The following is a 20841-nucleotide window of genomic DNA, read 5'->3' as shown; positions in this document are numbered from 1 at the left end:
TTGCCAAGAACCTGCCCTTTGACCCTCATCTCAATCGTCCACTTTCTGACATCTAGTGCATTTTGTCCGACCCTTTGAGGGCAGATCTGAGTCTGCTCTGTTCATAGAGCAATCCTCAGAACAATGCCCGGCGTGTAATAGCAGGCGCTTGCTCAATATTTGCTGAATAAATGAGCTGCTAGCCGTGTTACTGAGCTTCTCACCTTGCATCTTCAAACAGCTCATTCCAAGGCTCAGGCTAAAGGGCTGTAGTTCACCAAGTGAAGGAGAGAACTGCCATCCTTCGTCAAATCATAGCACACACAGGAAATGATAATATCTGTGTAGCTCTCCAGGTAAGCAGGCCTTTGGATTTAGAGGCAGCCCCTGCCCTGTGGGTATCAATATCATGAAAACCCAGCTGAAACCCATGTGGGTCCCTTACTGCGGCCCATTAGCTGGGAAGTTCTGTCTAGCCCAGCTCTAAAGAAGAGCAAGGAAGAGCCATTATCAGAATATTCCTGGCTTAGAGTCACTTTTAAGCTCCAAGAAGTAACTCATCTATCTGCCTACTATCTCTATTTCATTAGGATTCCAAGGTAGCACCCACTCTGAAATGTGCCCGAAACCCTAAGAAACAATTTCACTCTTCACTATTCTAAGCCAAATTCATCCTAGACAGAGCAACAGTAGCCATGGGTTCTTCTCCACTCCTGTGAAATACCCCAAGTGATGTAAATATTTTCACATTCCAACTGCTTGTAAAGGTGTGAAACAGGATGCAATTAAGGGCTCAGAACATTTTACTTAGACTTGAATCATGCTGCTTAGTGACTCCATAATCTACCACAAACAGTTACAGAGTATTGTGGAAAATCAGCCTTCAAAGAACACAAGCAAATACACAGAGCCATGATCTCCAGCCTAATGGAAACGCATATTGCTGGGACACGACAGTGTTAACTACTGGGTCGAATTCTGTTGCTTCCCAAAGACTATAGTTGGTGTGGGGAGAAATAGTCCAAGATCGAAAAAACCACCGACTGTGCCAACTGCAGCACTTCGCCTTTTCCAGAAGATAAATTATGAAGAATTTTTGCCAGTTCAAGTTATTTTCCCAAAGCAGAGTCAAATGACCCTTGCAACCCTGCCTTGAAGAGACCAATGCAATTAAACGAAAACAGCTATGAACTGCCTGGACAGCATCCCTCCAACTTCGTTTCATTAAGTGAGATGCAGACACACACCGACAGACAAGCACACACCTTATTTAACTGCCAGACGCAGTGCCAATGTGAAAATGCACATTCAATCTATGGGTGGAAAATCAGCAAAGCAGTTCATCGCTAAAACAAAATAGCCACATAAATGTCGACTAGCTTGCTGCCTTGCAAGGAATGATCACTGACAACTAGAGTTCCTATTCAGCAGGCTAATAAGAATAATTATAGCCAGGGCAGGCATTAATCAGCTTGGCAGATACAGGAATTCTGTTAACAAGGCTAAAATGAGTGCCAAGGAATCTCTGAAGGCCACAACACTTCAAAGACTGTTAAAGCTGGATGGATTCACTAGGGTTCCTCCCGCTGGCCTTCCTCCTCCTTCAGGCTTTCCAGAGACAGTTGCATTTAGGCCCATCCTCAGAGCCGACATGGCCACCTGCTAGGGTTGCAGGGATGCCACACCTCTGAGGTACATGCTGGCACTATCCTTCCCTTCAGGAAGTGTGCCTGGGCTGCACTAATCCTGGATCCTCCTATTTTTAAATGCACTTTCACTTTCAAACCACTATTATCCTTCTTCACCTAAACTAATCTCAAGCAATACACAGCATAAGGTTTAGCGACTATAAGTCAACTTTTCCTTAGAAGAGACAGAATGGAGTCCTGAGATCAGATCCTGGGTCTTCTAGGGAATATCTGTATGACTCTAGACCAGTTAACTAACTTTTCTAGGCATCAGTTTCCTTATCTGTAATAAAGAGAAAATAATAGTGACTTTCTCAAAGTATTGCTGTGAGGAATAAATACCAGAATGTATGTCAGAGCTTGACGCTTGATATGCCATCTAGAAATAGTAGCTATTATTAGTCTGTGCCCATTAGGTGCAAAGCCTTGTACAGAAGCTATGAGGAAAAAAAACAAACAAAATATTCAGTATGCAGAGACACACACACATTAGACAGGAGTGGCTGTGCCTGGGCAGGAGGGTGGACACATTTTTTTTTTTTTTTTTTTTTTTTTTTTTTTTTTTTGAGACAGGGTCTCACTTTGTTGGGCAAGCTGGAGTGCAGTGGTGCGATCACGGTCCCCTACAGCCTTGACCCCCCAGACTCAAGTGATCCTCCCCATTCAGCCTCCCAAGTAGCTGGAACCACAGGCACATGCCACCATACCCAGCTAACTTTTCTTATTTTTTAGTAGAGATGGGGGTCTCACTATGTTGCACAGGCTGGTCTCAATCTCCCGATCTCAAGCAGTCCTCCCGCCTTGGCCTCCCAAAGTGCTGGGATTGCAGGCATGAGCTGACATGTTTAGCCCAGATTTTTCTTTTGACCTTGTATCCTCTATAAGTAACACAGAGACTGCTAGCTGTTCCCTCAAAATCTGTCCTTCCCTTCTTCCATAGTAGCTGGCACATGGCTTCCCAGTTTTCCTTACAGCTAGTGTGGCACGGGCCCAAAGTCTCTCCAATAGAACGTGTGCAGAAATGACGTGTGCCACTTTCAAGTCTGACCCACAAAGCCTCCATATATTCTACTCCACACTCTTTTCCTCTTTTGTAGGGGCTGGAATGGTGAAGATGACTACCAAAGTGATCTTAGAAACTGTGAGTTGAAGACAGCGGAACTGCCACCAGCTGGGGAGCCAGAATGACTGTGGAAAGCAGGGTTCCCACCCAACCCTTCCCTCTGAAGCATCTCCCTCACATTGTTATATAAGACACATCTATTGTCTGAACCACTATGCTTCGAGTTTGTTAGAGCAGTTTAGCCTACCTGATTAATACAAAGTCCTTTTATATTATTTGAATTCTAAAATACTGATGTGATGCTTTTGACACTTAAAAAAGTATCTCAATAGATTTACCAAAATAAAGACAAAAATGAAGAAAATGTGTTAATCCCACCCTACAATCTCTGTGCCTTCCACTCTCCAATTTATGTTGCACTAGTTGAGGGTTTATCCTCCTCAACACATCACCCTGTCCTCCTAATCTCGCCCTACAAACTTTTAATGGCTACCCATTCCCACAGATAAAACGACATATATATTTATAAGTATTCAGTCAGCCAATATGTAACAAACACCCAGTATGGGTTATATATCCTATTAGTAATAGGGACATTGTAGTGAACAAAACCAATGTGGCCCCTGCCCCCAGGGGAAACAATTGGAGTAGGGAACAGACAATTACATACAATGAAGTAAATATATGCTCTGATGACAGGGCACAGACTGCCTGGCAGCACCCAGAGCGCCAAGAAATCTACCCTTCCCAGTCCAGACTCCTCAGCACAGCACGCAAAACCTACAGGATCTATCTCAAACCCACCTTTCCTCCCCCATTATTTCCTCCTCCCCCAAATAATTGCACCCCCATTTCCTCCTCCTCCCAGTTACATAGAACTTACGTGCCATTTCTGAATGAGCCATGTACTTTCACTCATCCACACTTTAGGCTTTTCCCCAGAGCCTAGAATGCTCTTCTATCCTTTCTTTCAAAATTCTAATTATCCTCAAGGCTCAGCTCAAATGTCACCTCTTCAGCAAAACCAGCCCCAACCCCCAAGTCAAAATTAATCAACCCCCTTCCTTGTTTCCCACACTTGGTTTCCACGTCAGGTATTTCATTCAGGCCTGTGGTTAGCTATTTTATTCTCTGTCCACTCACACCCACCAGCCGCTCAGGCAGATGCTGTGTCTTGGTCATTTGTCTGGGACTCCCAGTATTGAACACATGGTTGCACACAGAGTGGCACTCTCTCTGTGAATGTGGCACATTTCTTGAGTGGCCACTCAAGAAATGCCACACTGAGTGGACGGGCAAGACAGATCAGACACAGGCAATGGATGTGAAACCTGCCCTATGTGGCTGGGTGGGTTCTGGTGGGATCATGGTAGGTGGGTTTAGAAAGGCTTCATGGAGAAAGTGAGTTTTAGGGGAAAAAGGAAATACTAATACACAGGCAAGAGGTGAGAAGTAGAAGGGGCCGGAAAGTTTAATATAGTCTACATACAGGAGAGCAAACAGGTTAGATAGAACAAAGTGTGTGAGCCAGAGAAGACTGGAGGGGAGGACACTAGGGGCAACATCTCCTTGGAGGAAAGTCATAAGGACCCAGTGAGAACAGGTGGGAGCCCCAAAAATGATCATTTAGGAAAAGGATGAGCTTAAAAGGGAGGCTGGAGGAAATAACCAACCACGAAGACACCAATTGTGTGGGAAACAATTGGGACCTGGGCTAAGACAGTAGCCGTAGAAACAGGAAGGAAAGGAAGAAGCTGGAGTCTGTGCTATGGGGAGACGCAAGAATTGAGAGACTATGTGAATGTGGAGGTCAAAAAGAGCAGTGATACCAAGATTATACTCAGGTTACTCCCTAGGAGGAAAGATGATCTTGCTTATCAATGTATTACATTTCAGGGATCAGTACAGTGCTAGAGTAGTGTAACACAGGGAGACCTTCCCAGAGGTCAGGCTGATGTCACGCCAAGTGAGATTCTGTGGCAGCAGAGTTATCAGGAGGGTCATCAATGGTTCAGAGAACTGTCAGGTAAAAAGGCACCGGCTAGTGACACCACAGAAATTCCCAGTGTAATTCATAGGAGGCATCCAGCCAGGCCAGGATATGCTGGAGTACAATCAAGATTTCCCCAAGCTGTGCTTTCCCCACTTCTATTTTGCTTTTGTCAGTCTCTCTTTGCCCCCTTCCCTCTTTCCCCCTCATTATGATTACTCAAGGGCATTGTTTTCAAAGTTTTCAAAGTTCTACCTCATCCCACCCTCATAACTGGTACCCAGGTTGTTCAAAGAACTGCACAACTCTAGGGGGAGTCATTCACACAGACTACAAAGTGAACAGCAGCTCCCGAAGTTGCACAGTGCACAATCTGTGCAAACCCAGGCCACGGCCCTGCTTGACCTAGACACACACAGTCAATAAAAAGTGTGTGTGGACTATAACAGCAGTGCACCACTAACATACAACTTACAAGGGTCCCGCAGTGAAAAGTAAAGATTAAAAGCACTACCACAGGGTGTGGTGGAGCATGCCTGTAATCCCAGCACTTCAGGAGGCTCAGGTGGGAGAGTCAATTGAGCCCAGGAGTTTGAGGCTTCAGTGAGCTATGGTTGTGCTACTGAACTCCAGACTGGGTGACAGAGTGAGGCTTTGTTTCAAAAATAAAAACAAAGCACTAGGATCAGGGACTATAGAAAAGATGCCATAAAACTAAGTGGAAGATCTGGAAGCTTTCTGCACATGGGCTGAAGCTGAAGCAATGTGGCTGGACGAGCTCTCTGAGGGAGTCAGTTCAGAAAATCTCTTCAAGGTGAAGGAAGAAAACACAGAAGCTAGCAAGGCTGGTTTTCCAGCAGCAGGAGTCACGGGGCTTAGAGCAGTGTGGGCCCCCGGTGTCCCCAGTAGGGGAGTGGCTATAGAAGGCCTTCTCTGGGACCCTCCGACCAGAAGTGCAGAGTAGTCATTTGCCCTGTGTGCAGCTGGGACCTGGATGGGACGGACACCGCACACCATGCGCTCTGTAAAAGACTCAGATCTGCCTTCTCTAGGGGCTTGGAAGAGAACCCCAGGCCGGGTCATAAGAATCATCTTGTCCTGGTTGACACTGACCACAAGGATCCAAGAATATCAAAGCATTTAAGAGTCGGCCCTGGGGTACCATGGTGGGCACTTAATAAACATATTTCCGTGGCTGGCTAGGATCACCATGTGGATCTACGTGAAGATGGTGTCTGTGTATGGAGTGAATGGAAAATGGAGAGGGAAAAAACCCACAAAAGATTCCTTGGGTGGGGGGAGGGCGCTGGGCCAAAACCTCACGGGGCACCGAGGGTTTCCGGAGGGTGGAAGATGAGGGGACAGTAAGGGAGGAAAAGTAACAGGTAGAAAAAGTTGGAGAAGCCAGGCTCTTAGGTCTTTGTGTATAAATACGCAGCTAGGCAGCTTCAAGAAAAGCTAAAAGAAAAGACTGAGGCAGACAATCTAGCCACGACGAAAATGACGGCAGGACTCGCCCGCCGATTTCCATTGTAACGCTCCGGGCCACCCTGTGACCTTCGTGGAAGGAAGTTGGAGGATTCTCTCGCTTCCCTGGAAAGGCAACTCCGCGCGGGCTGGGCGAAGAGAGACCCGGCCGGCGGCGGCTATGGCGGGGCATATCAAAGGCTCACATTTCCGCTCTCGAGCGGGGGACCCGGGCCGGGACCGCAGCACCTTCCGGGCCGGGAGTTCAAGGTGAGCCGGGCTCCCGGCGGCCAACAGGTAGGGAGGGCTGGGGAAAGCCGGCCCGGGCCACTCCCCCCGGCACATGTTGGGGGCGAGGCTCGGCCTGGCGGAGCCGCCACTTGCACCCTGCGCGCGGGGCCCGGGCTGATTCGCGCCAGGCTCCGGGCGGCCCCGCGGCCGCTCCCCGCCGGGCCGAGCAGCCCGCGCACCCCGGCCGGGTTTCCCGGGAGCAGCCCGGGCACCCTCAGTGACCCAGGCCGCGCGCTGCAGCCGCGCCCCGCCGAGCCCTCCAGGGCCCTGCCAGACCCCCTGCGCCCAGCTGAGCCCCGCGCACACTCACCCAGCGACAGGAGCGCCAGCAGCAGCGGCCTCGGCGCCAGGCGCCCCATGCTCGCCCGGCGGGAGCGACTCTCCCCCTCCTCCTCCTTCCCCGCCGCCTCTCCTCCTCCTCCTCCTCCAGCTCCGGCTGCTCCAGAGTCGGCGCTCCTCCGCCTGGGCCGCGCGCCTGCTCCGCTCTCCTCGCGAGCCGATAAATCCCAGCGCTGGGGCGTACGTGCGCCCCTGGCTCCGCTCGCTCCCTCCCGCCTCCTTCCCTCCCTCCTCCAGCCGGCCGGGCCCGGGAGCCGGCCCCGCCGATCCGAGTGTGCAGCCCCGACCGCTTCCCGAAAGCAGAAGGGAAGAACCGCAGCGCCCGCCCGCCCGCGCCTCCCATCCGGCGCTTTGCCAGCAACAAACACAAACTTTCCCAAGCCCCTCCCCGCTCCAGGTAACGGAGGAAGCGCAGGGGCCACCCGCTTAAAGGCGAGGAGGCGTCGGAGCCCACCCTGCCTTCCCCTCTAGGCCCCCACCCCACGAGAAACTTTCCTCCGACCTTTAAAAGTTGGCCTGGGAAAGACTCGTCTGGAAATCCCTTCGCTTTAGCCCTATCCCGGGACACCCCGCGTTCCATCACGCTGGAGTCACCCACGCGTGTCTAGTCTATCCTCAATCAACTGCCCGCTCGTTCGGCCTCTCGTCCTGAGCTAAACACCCCAGCAACCAGCCGCTTGGCCTATGCCAAAAATTACGCAGATGGGAGCGAAGGAGCTGAAAGGACTTTTGAAGGCCACGGATTCCAACGTCTACCATACAGAGGCCTTAAGTGTTTCGGTGAGGTGCCCAAGGATTCACAGGGAAGGGGCAAAATCAGAACCCCGCTGTCCTGACTGCCCACTCCCCGGTGATTTGGGTGGGCCTGCCTCCTCCTTACCCAGCACCCTCCCTCTCCTCAGCGCCTGTGGCACTGATTAGAACAGCTCCACACAAAGACACCCATTTAAAAAACAAACGAAACCCAAGTGTATTAATAGCTATAGTACTTCATATAGAATGTACTGTTAAGACTTCATATTTCTTGCTCTAAGTGGACACCACTGGTTGCCAATAAAGACTCATACTTCCCCCCACAATAGAGTTTTGTGCTTTTGATTTGAATACAAAAGGCCCCATGGGTATTGGGAGAAACGGAGCATTCCTTGCTTGAAACTTAGCAAGCATGATTCAGACACGCAAGGAGCAGGACTGGTGCCCACTGCCCCTCACTGGGCTTTCATTCACATGTGGAAAACGGATCACAGATGCTTATGCGGAAACTGCCCACACTCACACAGGGGAAGAACACTACTTTTACTCTCATGCATCCGTGTTTCAACCAACAAATGTTTCTTATTTCCACTATCAAATGTGTGATTAGCCAGGTATGAACCCTTTGGAAAGAGTCTTAAAAATTCATTCCTGGTGGTGCAACGTTATTGTACTTAATGGCACTGAATGGTACATTTAGAAATGTTTAAAATTGCTAGGCATGGTAACTGGTACCTGTAATGCTAGCTACTCAGAAGACTGAAGTTGGGGGCGGGGGCGGGGGTAGAGGGAGGCCGGGAGCGGGGGCAAGGATGGTGTTGCTTGAAACCAGGAGTTTTTATTTGTTTTGTCTTTTTTCTTATTTCATTTTTGAGACAGGATCTCGATCTGTCACCCAGGCTGAAGTGCAGTGCTGCGATCAGGAATCACTGCCGCCTTGACATCCCAGGCTCAAGCAATCCTCCCACCTCCACCTCTCAATAGCTGGGACCACATATGTGTGCCACCACACTCTAGCTAATTGTTTCTATTTTTTTGTAGACACTGGAGTCTCCCTATGTTGGCCAGGCGGGTCTTGAACTCCTGGGCTCAAGCGATTTTCCTGCCTCAGCCTCCCAAAGGACTAGGATTACAGGTCTGAGCCACTGGGCCAAAACTTTTTCTTGTTTTTCTTTTTTCTTTGTTTTTGAGGCTAGAAGTTTGAGACCACTTGGGCAACATTGTGAGACACTGTCTCTGAAAAAAAAGTTGTAATTTTAAAATGGTAAATTTTGTGTTATGTACATTTTATACAATAATTTTTTTTAATTTTTTTCTGCCACCAAGCCTTTCCTGGTTCTGTTCATACACACTGTAATTCCTTTATCTTCCCCATCCCAATTCTTCCCTAGAATTTTTCAGGGAAGTTTTCCAATTTCATTCAATCAACCTTGAATGCAAGCCTAATGTTAGGCCTTGGAAGATAGTGGAGCTTCAGAGAAATGTGAGGCCTGGCACCTTCAGCAGCTCAGATTTCAGCTCATCCTTCATCTTTCCTTTTCTTAACCCCCTAGAAAACTTAATGTCTGAACCATACATTGTGGCACTTGGTCACATTCATTTTAGCGAAACATATACACTGCCCCCATCTCTGTCTAATAATGCATGGGCCTAAGAAGCTGTCACATTTTCACCTTGTATCCCACCTTATGGCAGAGTAGATGTTTTAAAAACTCTTTTGTTTAATAAACAATGCGTGACAGGGACTGTGCCTAGCACATGGTAGGTCCTAATGTATATTTATAGAGTGAATTAATGGCACACACTGGGCTAAATCCTGGGGGTACAGGGATGAAGCAGACAGTTCCTGCCCTTGAGGAGCCTACAGTTTGTGCATTGTGATAGCATGTGCAAGGTAGAGTCGTGACACCACAAGGGAGCGGCCAGTCCAGGAGGAGGCTGTCATGACTATGCATTGAGTCTTGAAAAATTGGTAGGTCTTTAGCTGTGGAGTGTAGGGATAAGCTTACAATACATGTTGTGTATTTGGTGTGATAGAGATTCTTCTTGCCTCACCCACGCCCGGGTGTTATTAAATTAATGGTGCACCTTACAATCATGGGAATAACAGTGGTTAACCGTTGAAATGATGAGAATAAATAAAATTGTCTAGGTAAGGCAGGTAGAATGAGAACTGAAGTGGGTAGCCTGCTGGTGGCTGGCAGTTAACTGTCATGGGAGTTAACCAAAGAGCCATTTTTTTAAGCAAAAAATAAGCATAAATTGATAACTCTAGACTGTTGGTTATAACCACCACACCCTTTGCACATTCCTGACTACCAATGGATAAAGGAAGAAGCACTCACAGCAGACTGGAACAATTTGTTAATTCATGACTCTGGAATCTGATGATGCTTTTACTATGAAAGATATTTATTTACCAGAGTGAGTAACCTTCTATACAGCTAAGGCTTTTGCCCCAACCAGTTGTTCTCCTGTCTTAGTCTATAGGCTTGCCTGGGGCAGGAAGACTCACTCTCCAGCAATTCTAATTGATTCACGCCCACCCCCAAGGAGAGTGCTGACATAGGTTTCTTTTCTCCAACCATAGTGCCCCCAAGGGGCACTGGTCATAGCAGTCAGACCTTATGGTCTTCTGGTTACACATGTCTTTCTGCAGGTGATACCCCTAAAACCTTACAAGAGTCCTCATACTATTACGCCAAACAAGTTTCCCTGCTGAGATCAGGCAAAAACATCATCATATTATTTAACTTTGTGAATGAAAATGTTAAAAAGTTCCCAGTGAATGAAACTGCTGATCTGAGATTCACCTAGACTTGGGGTTTTTGGCCCTGCCACACGCACACAGTCTCCAAAGGACCCTGACCCCTACCTACTTCAGCAGGGGCTCAGGGACAGGAGTATGTTCCATGGCAACGTTTCATTCCAGTAATCATTTTCACTCTCAGTCTTCCTTGTTCCATGTCCAGATGTATATTTTCCTGGTTAAAGTTAAACAGGGATGACTAAGCAAAAAGAAATTTAGGATTAAATTACAGAATTAGAAAATGAAATTAAAAGTTAAAAAGGGAGGGGTGGTGAGAGGAGGCCTTTATTTCCCCATGAGTGAGAGTCCTGCAATACTGGTGAGATTAGTGGGAAGCTGTAGAATGCTCATCTGACAAGTTTGAAAACAGCAAGGGACCTCATCTGTTTGGTATGGGCTAAGCAGGGTCCTGCCTGAGGGCTGGTCCTGCTCCATAACCACCCAACTATCAATCCTCCCCATCTTTTCTTCAGCCCTAAAAGACTGAAGTGGAACATGGTGGAGAAAGTGTTCTTAAATGACTTAGAACTGTTCCAGATTCCACCTCCGCCAGGCCAAAAGTGTCTCCCTGGGAACCTACCCCACATAGCATCACGCCTGCAGGAACACTGCGGTGGAGAAGTGTGAGGAGAAAATAAGGAATTGGATGGAGGTGAGGCTTTGGCAATAAAAGCTCTCCCCAAGACTGAGGCTATTTCCTGGGTTAGGAGCCGACAGAGCCCTTGCCCTGGAGGGGCTTATCATCTAATTTAATGCCTGAAAAACCTGGCATGAAAAACCTGGAATACAGTGAAGGGTGGGGAGGAGATGGAAACCACAAGAGCAAAGGAATTGAAAGAAAGGTAAATAGATAAGAGAGGCACAAGCCATTATGTGTTGTATTCTGCAAATATGCTATCATCTGGGCTGGAAGTATCTCCTCAAATGAACAGAGACAGCAGTCCCTTGTGCAAAAGAGAGGCTAACACATTAGAAATAGCTGCAGGCACTGTGGATGTTGGAGTAAGTTCTTTACCTAAGGTCAGGGCTGCCAAGTAGGATGGAGCCCAAGGGTGCCCCATCAACATTGTGTGCTGTCTCTGAGCTGCTATGTCCAGGAGAGGCCTTTTCCCCTCAGAGGAAGGGAGTTTATCCCAGTCTTCACACATAAATTAGGAGGGGGAAGGAGGGAGAGGAGGAGGAAGATGTCGTCTTCCTTTTACCATTTCCCCACTTGCCTTTCTCACACCACGTGAGCTGCACTTCTGGGTTCAACTAGAATATTGTCTTAAGTTCCAGGCACTATATTTTAAGTACAACATTTACAAACTAAAATGTATCCAGAGTAGGGAGGGTTCCTGGCGAAAATACAGAATGCCCAGTAAAATTGGAATTTCAGGTAAATAAGAAATACATTTTTAGTATAAGTATGTCCCAAATACAGGAGCATACTTATACTAAAAATGTATTCCTTGTTTATCTGAAACTCGATTTCGACCGAGCATTCCATATTTTTATCTGTGAAATCAGGCAACCCTCATCAGGAGAAGAGTTACCTTATATGGAAAGAGGTTCTTCTGGAAGACTTGGAGAAGACAACAGGGAGCTCTGAGGAGCTGTCTTCAGTTGTTTTTGAACTGTTGCACTTTAAGGGAGGAGTAGACTTTGATTTGAGGTCTTCCTCTGAGTCACTGGGTAAAAATTGCTAAGAGACAAAATTGGTTTAGTTTGTAATAACCACTTAGCTCAACGATAAGGGGAGTTACATTATACAGTGGTATCCTCTCCTCTCTAAAAAGCATCCAGCCTGAGGTTGAATGCTTACCTCTAAGGCGTTAATGCCCCTCTAAGGGGACATTAGGTGGAGCCATGGACAAACTGACCTTGGAGGAAATCCTTTCCAATCCCAAGATTTTGAGATTTACCTAAATCCAGCCAATTCTTTTTTCTAGTCCATCTTCCAAAGTTCAGCCTTTGTCCTTGCTACACTTCTCCGTCTCTAACTTAAGGCTGAGCCGTAGATGTGCTCTGCAGCACTAGAGAACAGAGAAACTCATAGACAGACGCCATGGTTTTATTATGAAATCTGAGATTACAACTCCTGCTCACCAGGTACTCTCCACTGGAAAGGACTCACAGAACGATTATTCTAAAACGGAGCCATCATTTTGGTAGACATGGCTACATTTTTTATCTACTTTGTAACTCATAATCCTCTTCAGCCAGTCACTTGTTGCCCAGGTACACGTTGCAACATTTTGCAACTTTGTCTATCTTGGAGGGTATACATGGAATGGCATTTTGCATAGTCAGTTATATCATGGCTACTTTAATGAATGGTTGTTCATCCACCTGCAGCAGAAGCAGGTTTGTTGCACCTGCTTTAATATTTTTTCCAGCTTAAAATTATTGTATCCATGCTTTATGATATGAAGTTAATGAGGTTTCAATCACCCATTGACCTCTGGGTTGGAAGGCAAAGTTACTTTCTGAGGAGAATCTTGGACAGCCTCCCCGTGAAAACACTGAGGGTCCTGAGTCACAGCTGGCTGTCCTAATGTGGCCCCACCTAGAACAGTTACCATCTAAATGAGGATTTCAAACTTAATGCCCCTTAATATTTTTTAAATGCTCAGCTGGGAAAAACAGTATTTATGGAAGATTATTAAAGTAAATGCAGTCTGTGCATTTTTCTAGACACCCAAAAATCTATCCCTAAATTATGAATTAAGTAGAACATCAGTGAGCTTAGTACCTGGATATACCATATTGGCACCCTCATAAAGTTGCTTTTACTGAATTGCATTTTGTCATGGTACCATCAGCCTATATTGAGGGATGTCCTAAGAAACAGCTTTGTGCACTTCATCATTTTGTTTCCCAGAAGGACAGGTTTACAGATGCTCGTCATTAAATCAGACAGCAGCCTCTCTACTTAGGATGCATGGAGGAATTTTACTCTCATCTCAGTACCACAAATAGTTGTGCTTTTCCTTAGTGACTGGTTTCTTTTTTCCTATGGATTCTGTAAATATTGTAACTGATGGTGTTTTCCTTTTCATGGTAGTGATTGGGAAGGTTATGTTCAATTCTATGACCTATCTCTAGCAAATGAATAAAACTTTTTTTTTTTTTTGAGACAGAGTCTTGCACTGTCACCCAAGCTGGAGTGCAGTAGTATGATCATGGCTCACTGCAGCCTCAACCTCCTGGGCTCAAGCGATCTTCCCACCCTAGCCTCCCAAGTAGCTAAGACTGCAGACATGCACCACCATGCTCAGTTAATTTTTAAAAAAATTTTTTTGTAGAGACAGGGTCTCCCTGTATTGCCCAGGCTGGTCTTGAACTCAGGCTTCAAGCAATTCTCCTGCCTCAGCCTCCCAAAATGTTGTGATTACAGGCATGAGCCACAGTGCCAAGTCTTGAAGAGGACTTATAGCATGAGTTTTGCATAACTCCCTGCTAGCTCCTCCTTACCTTGCCATCCTTATTTTCCCTTTCCCTCATTTACTATTTTTTTTTTCATTTTCATTTCTTTTCTATGTTCATGCAATTGCACAATGCAGGAACTCCTTCCTACTGTAAAATTCTAGTCCACACCTCCTGCCCTTCAAGAGACATTTTAAATTCTAACTCCTCATTTGCAGATTAAATGCAATGAGGTAATAATCACAATGAGCTCTGCTTCCAGAGAAAGACTGGAATGTGATTAGGCTGTGTCAGCCGCCCTAGAACTCAAGGCAGAGTGTGATGAGAAAGGGCACTGCCATCCACCAGAGTCACAGGAGCTCCTGAAAGGATGTTGTTTCCAAAAGCAGCAGACAGTTGACTCTCCTAACCCTAGAAAACTGCACTGCTCATCTGTCTGCACTGGGTTAGCAAATATTAGGGTTCGTTTGCTTTCTCTAAGCACACAGTGGTTGAGGGCTGGAGTGGCCTGCGTGTCCAGGACAGATGAATGGCAGTGTGCCCGATTCCATGCAGTCAACAGCTCAGGTGGTATGGTCCAGCCAGCACCAAGTCGCTTATGGCTCCTGTGTACTCTGCCATCTCCTGCTGTCCCCTCCGTCAGAAATGCCTTTCACATGTCCCATGGCTACTCCTGTAGGTTAGGTTCCCTTGAAAGCAAAGCGTGAGACACTGATTTGGCTGTGAGTTCTTTATCTGGGAAGTGATCTCAAAAAGCAATGATGAGGGAATGGGAAAGCAAGTCAGGGAACAAGAGAAAGTCAATAAATATATGTTATTGAGGTAAGCACAGCTGTGAACAAACTGTGTAGAATGTGCCTTCAAACTGTCCCTCAGGGGACAAGAGGCTCAGGTATTTACTCCCTGCTTCTTCTGCCTCAACAGCTGAGTTTTGTCCCTACCGCATTCACTACTCCTTGTCTCCGGTCTGCACCTGTCTGAGTCTAGAGCCCTGAAGCAGACAAGTGGAGAGACAGATGTGTGTGAGGTGGGCCACCCCAGCATACTCTGAACTGTCCACATGGCTGCACAGAAACCCCGGGAGGGGCCGAGGGATACAACTACTCATTACTCCCCCAAGAGCTCTCCCTATTTCACCAGCCGCTGTCTCCACCGTGTCCATGTCACCACTTCTGCATCTGATGCTTGTTTCAGGGTTGTGTATCTGTCCTAGTTTATGTGTCTGTCTCCTCTACTAGAATGAAAGTGGAGGCTGTGTTCCATCAGCTTTGTTTCCCAGGTACCCAGCACAACATTCGAAACATAGTAGGTCTGCTTAATAAATGCTTCAGCTATACTTACAATACTTATGCTTTGATCTCTCTTATATATTGGAGTGCCACATAAAGTTTTGTTTGAGGAAAAAGTAATCCAAAATCACTGATCTAACCCAACCCCCTCATTTTACAGATGAAGCATCTGAGGCTCAGAGAACCTAAGTAACTTGTCCAGGATTACACAGTATATTAAAGTGATTATGGAATATTAAAATGATTTCACAAAGTACATCAAATGCAGACAAGGGAGCTGACTGGAGTTACAATGTGAATTATTAGCACTTCAAATGGAAGGTATGACCACCTCTGTGCTAGATTTTCACCAGGAAATTGCTTAAAACAAATTAGCTTGGAAAGTTCCTGAGCTCTGATTAAAGAAGTGAATGGCTTGAGTGAGGCTCTCTCTTCTAGGGGAAGATATTCACCTGCTGTAAACACATTTTCAGGTAATGTACCAAGAACTTTGAATCAGAACGAACTCATTTTGCATTCTCTTCCTCCAACCTGTCCATCTAACATGGCGGCTATAGGGATAGTAGCATTTTCATTTGTAATTTAAAAATGAAGTCTGGCATGTACTACTGTCTCAATAAATTGTGTTAGGTTGGTTGCCATTATTTTTAATGGCAAAAACCACACTTACTTTTGCACTGACCTAACAAAAGTCCTCTCCCAGCCCTCCCCCTTTCCTGTGCAGCCTTCCTGCCCCTAGCCCATCCTCGTGCTGCAGCATTTGGCACATGTGTGGCATACAGAATGCCAGGGACAGCCAAAGCTTATGATGAAAACTGAGAAAAACAGAAGCGTACCACTTCTCACTGTGTGCTAGTATAAAAAAAAAGGAGGTGATATTTTTGATATTGGGATGGGGGTGGTGTCCTATGAGTCGTGGGAACTAGTCATTCCTTCCCAGTGAGAAAGTTAGAATTTATTTAACAGACATACTCATATGAAACCTTTCTTATTTGCCCAGACATGGGTCAACATTGCTCCAGAAAAGAGGGGCTCGTGTAGCATTTCCATGATCCTTGATGCCATGATGAAAAAGCACTTGGTGAGTGTGAGGCAGACACCTGTTCCTCATCTGTGTGGCCCGTTCTTAAAGTGTTCCTTCTGACACTCACCTGAGCCAACTGATGAAGAGCGATGTGGTGAAATTTTCATCAAGCAATGCAGAATAGAGGTTGAGAGAAGCAGATGCGGAGTCACAGACCCTGGGGCAATATCCCGGCTCTGCCAGTTACAAAAGCTGCTGACCTTGGGCGAGTTATTTAACCTTTTTGTGTGCAGTTTCCCTGTCTATAAAATGGAGACAATAATAATATTTATGGCGAGTTATTTAACCTTTTTGTGTGCAGTTTCCCTGTCTATAAAATGGAGACAATAATAATATTTATGGCAAAAGATGGTTCTGGGGATAACTGAGAAAGGATTTTAAAAAGTATTTATGTAGGCCAGGTACGGTGGCCCATGCCTGTAATCCCAGCACTTTGGGAGGCTGAGGCACACAGATCCTTTAAGCCCAGGAGTTCAAGACCAGCCTGGGCAACATGACAAAACCCCGTCTCTACTAAAAATACAAAAAATTAGCCAGGCATGGTGGCATGTGCCTGTAGTGCCAGCTACATGGGGGCTGAGGCAGGAGGATTGCTTGAGCCCAGGAGGAGACTGCAGTGAGCTCTGATCATGCCACTTCACTGTCACCTGAGCGACAGAGTAAAATCCTGTCTTAAAATAAAATAAAATAAGTATTTATGTAATAGAAGCTGTTGGGTTGTCTCTCAAACTTGCTTCCACCTCTACCTCCATCTTGGCAGACAACCAACTGTCTACAAGAATACCAATGTGTCCCATTCCACAGTGTGGTGATATCAAAGGAATCAGCTCTCCTGCCAGGGGCTGTATTTCCAGCTCCCTTTCCATCTAGATGTGGCTGCATGGTTGGTTCTTGACAGTGAGTGTGAGGAGAAATTATATGTGTAACTTGGATAGTGGGCAGGTTGAGAAGCAATTGTGTGGCTTCTCCATACTTTCTCCCTCAGACTGCTAGTTAGAAGCAGAGGCCTAAGATAACAGAGCCACAAGATGGAAGAGAAATAAGAGTCCCTGAATTGCCACATGGAAGAAAGCTGCCCCCAAACAGGAACATCTGCATTGTTCTGTTATGGCAGGGAGAAGTGAGTTTTGATGCTGTTAAGACACTGAAATGTGGGGGCTTACTTGTTACATCTGCTACAGCTACCCTAAGTCATACACTTCCCTTTTCTTTGAATTATTTTCTTTGAATTTTATTTTCTTTCTTTCTTTCTTTCTTTCTTTCTTTTTTTTTTTTTTTTTTTTTGTCATAGAGACAAGGTCTTGCTAATTGCCCAGGCTGGTCTTGAACTCCTGGACTCAAGTGATCCTCCCACCTTAGCCTCCCAGCATGCTGGGATTATATGCCTGAACCACTGCACCTGACCACCTCTCCTGTTTTCTAACAGAACCTCAGTGTTATTGAGGGGTCCACCCAACCTCTGTTGAGCCATCTGCCTCAAGGGAGACTGGCTGAAGAACTAGTCTGAGTGGGCGATTCCTGAGTGCCCTATGCCTGAGCACTATAGGGTTCTAAACTTCAATTCTTCTCAATTTTATTCCTTCTCAGTGATCAGCTGAGTATATGGGGAAATTCTGGCTAATGAGATGTGACGAAAAGTCTTCTGGGAAGGATTCGTACAAAGGTCTTTTTTCCTTCCCTCCCTCCCTCCCTCCCTCCCTCCCTCCCTTCTTTCCTTCCTTCCTTCCTTTTGAGACAGAGTCTAGCTGTGTCACCCAGGCTGGAGTGTAGTGGTGTGATCTCGGTTCACTGCAATCTCCACCTCCCGGGTTCAAGAGATTCTCCTGCCTCAGCCTCCTGGGTAGCTGGGATTACAGGTGCCCATCACCACATCCAGCTAATTTCTGTATTTTTAGTAGAGACAGGGTTTCACTGTGTTGGCCAGGCTGGTCTTGAACTCCTGATCTCTTGATCTGCCCACCTCGGCCTCCTGAAGTGCTGGGACTGCCAGCATGAGCCACCACACCCGGTCAAGTCTTCTTTCTCTTATATTAATATGGCTACTCTAGCTTTCTTATGATTATTGCTTTTTTAAAAATTGTTTTTGTATTTTTATTTTTAGTTTAATTTAGGTGTAATTTACATATGATAAAATTTACCAATTTAAGCATACAATTTGATGAGTTTTGACAAATGTAGACAGTCATATAACCACCACCACAATTACAATAAAGAATATTTCTATTTTCCCCAAAAGTTCTCTGTGCCCTTTTGTACTCAATTTCCTCCCTCCGCACCCAGTCCCTGGCAACACCTGATCTGCTTTCTATTACTATAATTTTGCCTCTTCTAAAATTCCATATGAACTGGATCCTCCAGATAGATGGCTTTTTTCACACAGCATAATGCTTTTGCATGGTTGCCTTTGTCAGTGAATTGTCCCCTTCTGGTGCTTAGTATTCCATTGTATAGTTATAACACACTTGTTTGTCCACTCACCAGTTGAGGCATGTTTGGGTTATTTCCAGTTTAGCCTATTATAAATAAAGGTATACATTTATTATAAATAAATGTATGCAGACATGTGTTTTCATATCTCTTAGGAATAAACCTGGGAGTGGAATTGTTGAATCATAGGGCAGGTTTATGTATAATTTTTATACATAATTTAAAAATATATATACAGATTCATGTATGTATAAGTTCTCAAGGAACCACCCAACTATTTTCTAATAGTTTGGAATATATTGTTAGGCATTTCCACCACAAAAATATGAGTGTTTCAGTTCTTCTGCAACCTTTTCAATACTTGCTATTGTCAGACATTTTAAATTTAAGCTATTCTAATGAGTGTATAATTATGGTTTTTATTTGCATTTCCCTAGTGACTAATTATGTGGAACATCTTTTCATGTGTCTTCTTGCCATCTATATATCTTCTTTGGTGAAATATCTATTAATATATAATGCCTATTTTTAAATTTGATTGCTCTTATTAATGAGTTATAAGAATTCATTATATATTTTAAATATAAATCTTTTATCACATACATGTTTTGCAGATTTTTTTCAGATTCGTGTTTGTATAGTATTATTTTATTCTTTTACCTTTACCTGTCTGTGACTTTGTATTTAAAATGCAGGTTTAGTATATAATATATAGTTGGGTTTTGCTTTCTTATCCTTCCTGACAATCTCTGATTTATAGTTGAGGCATTTGAAACATTTACATTTAATGTAATTTCTTTTCTTTCTGTCTTTTTTTGTTTGTTTGTTTGTTTGTTGAGATGGAATTTTGCCATGATGACCAGGTTGGTCTCAAACTCCTGGCCTCAAGTGATCTGCCTGCTTCAGCCTCCCAAAGTTCTGGGATTGCAAGCATGAGCCACTGCATTCAGCCTAATGTAATTTCAATATGGTTGAGGGTTTCAGTCTATGATACTAATTTTTTTTTTTTTTTTTTTGAGATGGAGTCTCCCTCTGTGGCCCAGGCTGGAGTGCAATGATGTGATCTTGACTCACTACAACCTCCACCTCCCAGGTTCAAGCGATTCTCCTACCCCAGCCTCCCAAGTAGCTGGGATTACAGGTATGCGCCACGATGCCCTTAGCTATTTTTTTGTATTTTTACCAGTAACGGGTTTTCACCATGTTGGCCAGGCCGATCTCGAACTCCTGACCTCAAGTGATCCACCCACCTTAGTCTCCCAAAGTGCTAGGATTACAGGCATGCGCCACTGCACTCAGTTGATACTGATATTTTTAAAGTTTATTTTAATTTTGTTTATTTTATTTTTATTTGTTTTTACAGCCAAGGTCTTGCTCTGTCACCTAGGCTGGACTGCAGTGGTGCAATCATAGATCACTGCAGCCTGGAATTCCTGGTCTCAAGTGCTCTTCCCACCTCAGCCTCCTGAATAGCTGGGACTACAGGCACATAGCACTGTACCCAGCTAATTTTTAAATTTTTTTGTAGAGGCAAGGTTTTGCCATGTTTCCCAAGCTGATCGCAAACTCCTTGGCTCAAGCAATGGTCCTGCCTCCTGAAGTTCTGGAACTATGCCCAACTGATCCTACTATTTGTCTTATTTCTTTTTTCCTTTTTCTGCCTTTATTTGGATTGTGTTGTTCTGTTTTTTAGTGTTTCGTTTTATCTCTTATTTTAGCTTTCAGCTATAATTATTTGCTATTTTTTCTAAAAGTGGGTTCTAGGCCAGACACGGTGGCTCATATCTGTAATCCCAGCACTCTGGGATGCTGACGCAGGCAGATCACTTGAGGCCAGGAGTTCGAGACCACCGTGGCCAACATGGCAAAACCCCATCTCAACTAAAAACACAAAAAATTAACAAAAAATGCCTGTTATCCAAGATACTTGGGTGGCTGAGGCAGGAGAATCACTTGAACCCAGGAGGCAGAGGTTGCAGTGAACCGAGATCATGCCACTGAACTGCAATCTGGGTAACAGAGCAAGACTCTCTCTCAAAAAAAAAAAAAAAAAGTGGGTCCTATGCTTACAATCTGCATCTTTAACTTGTAGTCTACCTCTACATCATATTATACCAGGTCTTGTATCATATGAGAGCTTTTCTTTTTTTTTTTTTTTTTTTTTTGAGATGGAGTCTCACTCTGTCACTCAGGCTGGAGTGCAGTGGTGCGATCTCAGCTCAATGCAACCTCTGCCTCCCGGGTTCAAGCGATT

The 20841-nt window shown here is 45.3% G+C and overlaps 1 protein-coding gene across 1 annotated transcript in view; it reads right to left on the bottom strand.

The window, feature by feature from the left end:
* The window catches only part of PTGFRN (prostaglandin F2 receptor inhibitor), a 79110-nt gene extending 71984 nt beyond the window's left edge, over positions 1–7126 (bottom strand). The window contains exon 1 of the mRNA XM_050748101.1: positions 6789–7126. Within this exon, the coding sequence (XP_050604058.1) occupies positions 6789–6837 (49 nt within the window). The 5' untranslated portion in view covers positions 6838–7126. The remainder of the gene's footprint in view (positions 1–6788) is intronic.
* Positions 7127–20841: the final 13715 nt, after the last annotated feature.

The sequence above is a fragment of the Macaca thibetana genome, chromosome 1 (assembly GCF_024542745.1).
Source record: "Macaca thibetana thibetana isolate TM-01 chromosome 1, ASM2454274v1, whole genome shotgun sequence".
In the NCBI taxonomy this organism is placed as follows: domain Eukaryota; kingdom Metazoa; phylum Chordata; class Mammalia; order Primates; family Cercopithecidae; genus Macaca; species Macaca thibetana.
This window is presented reverse-complemented; position numbering and strand designations above follow the sequence as displayed.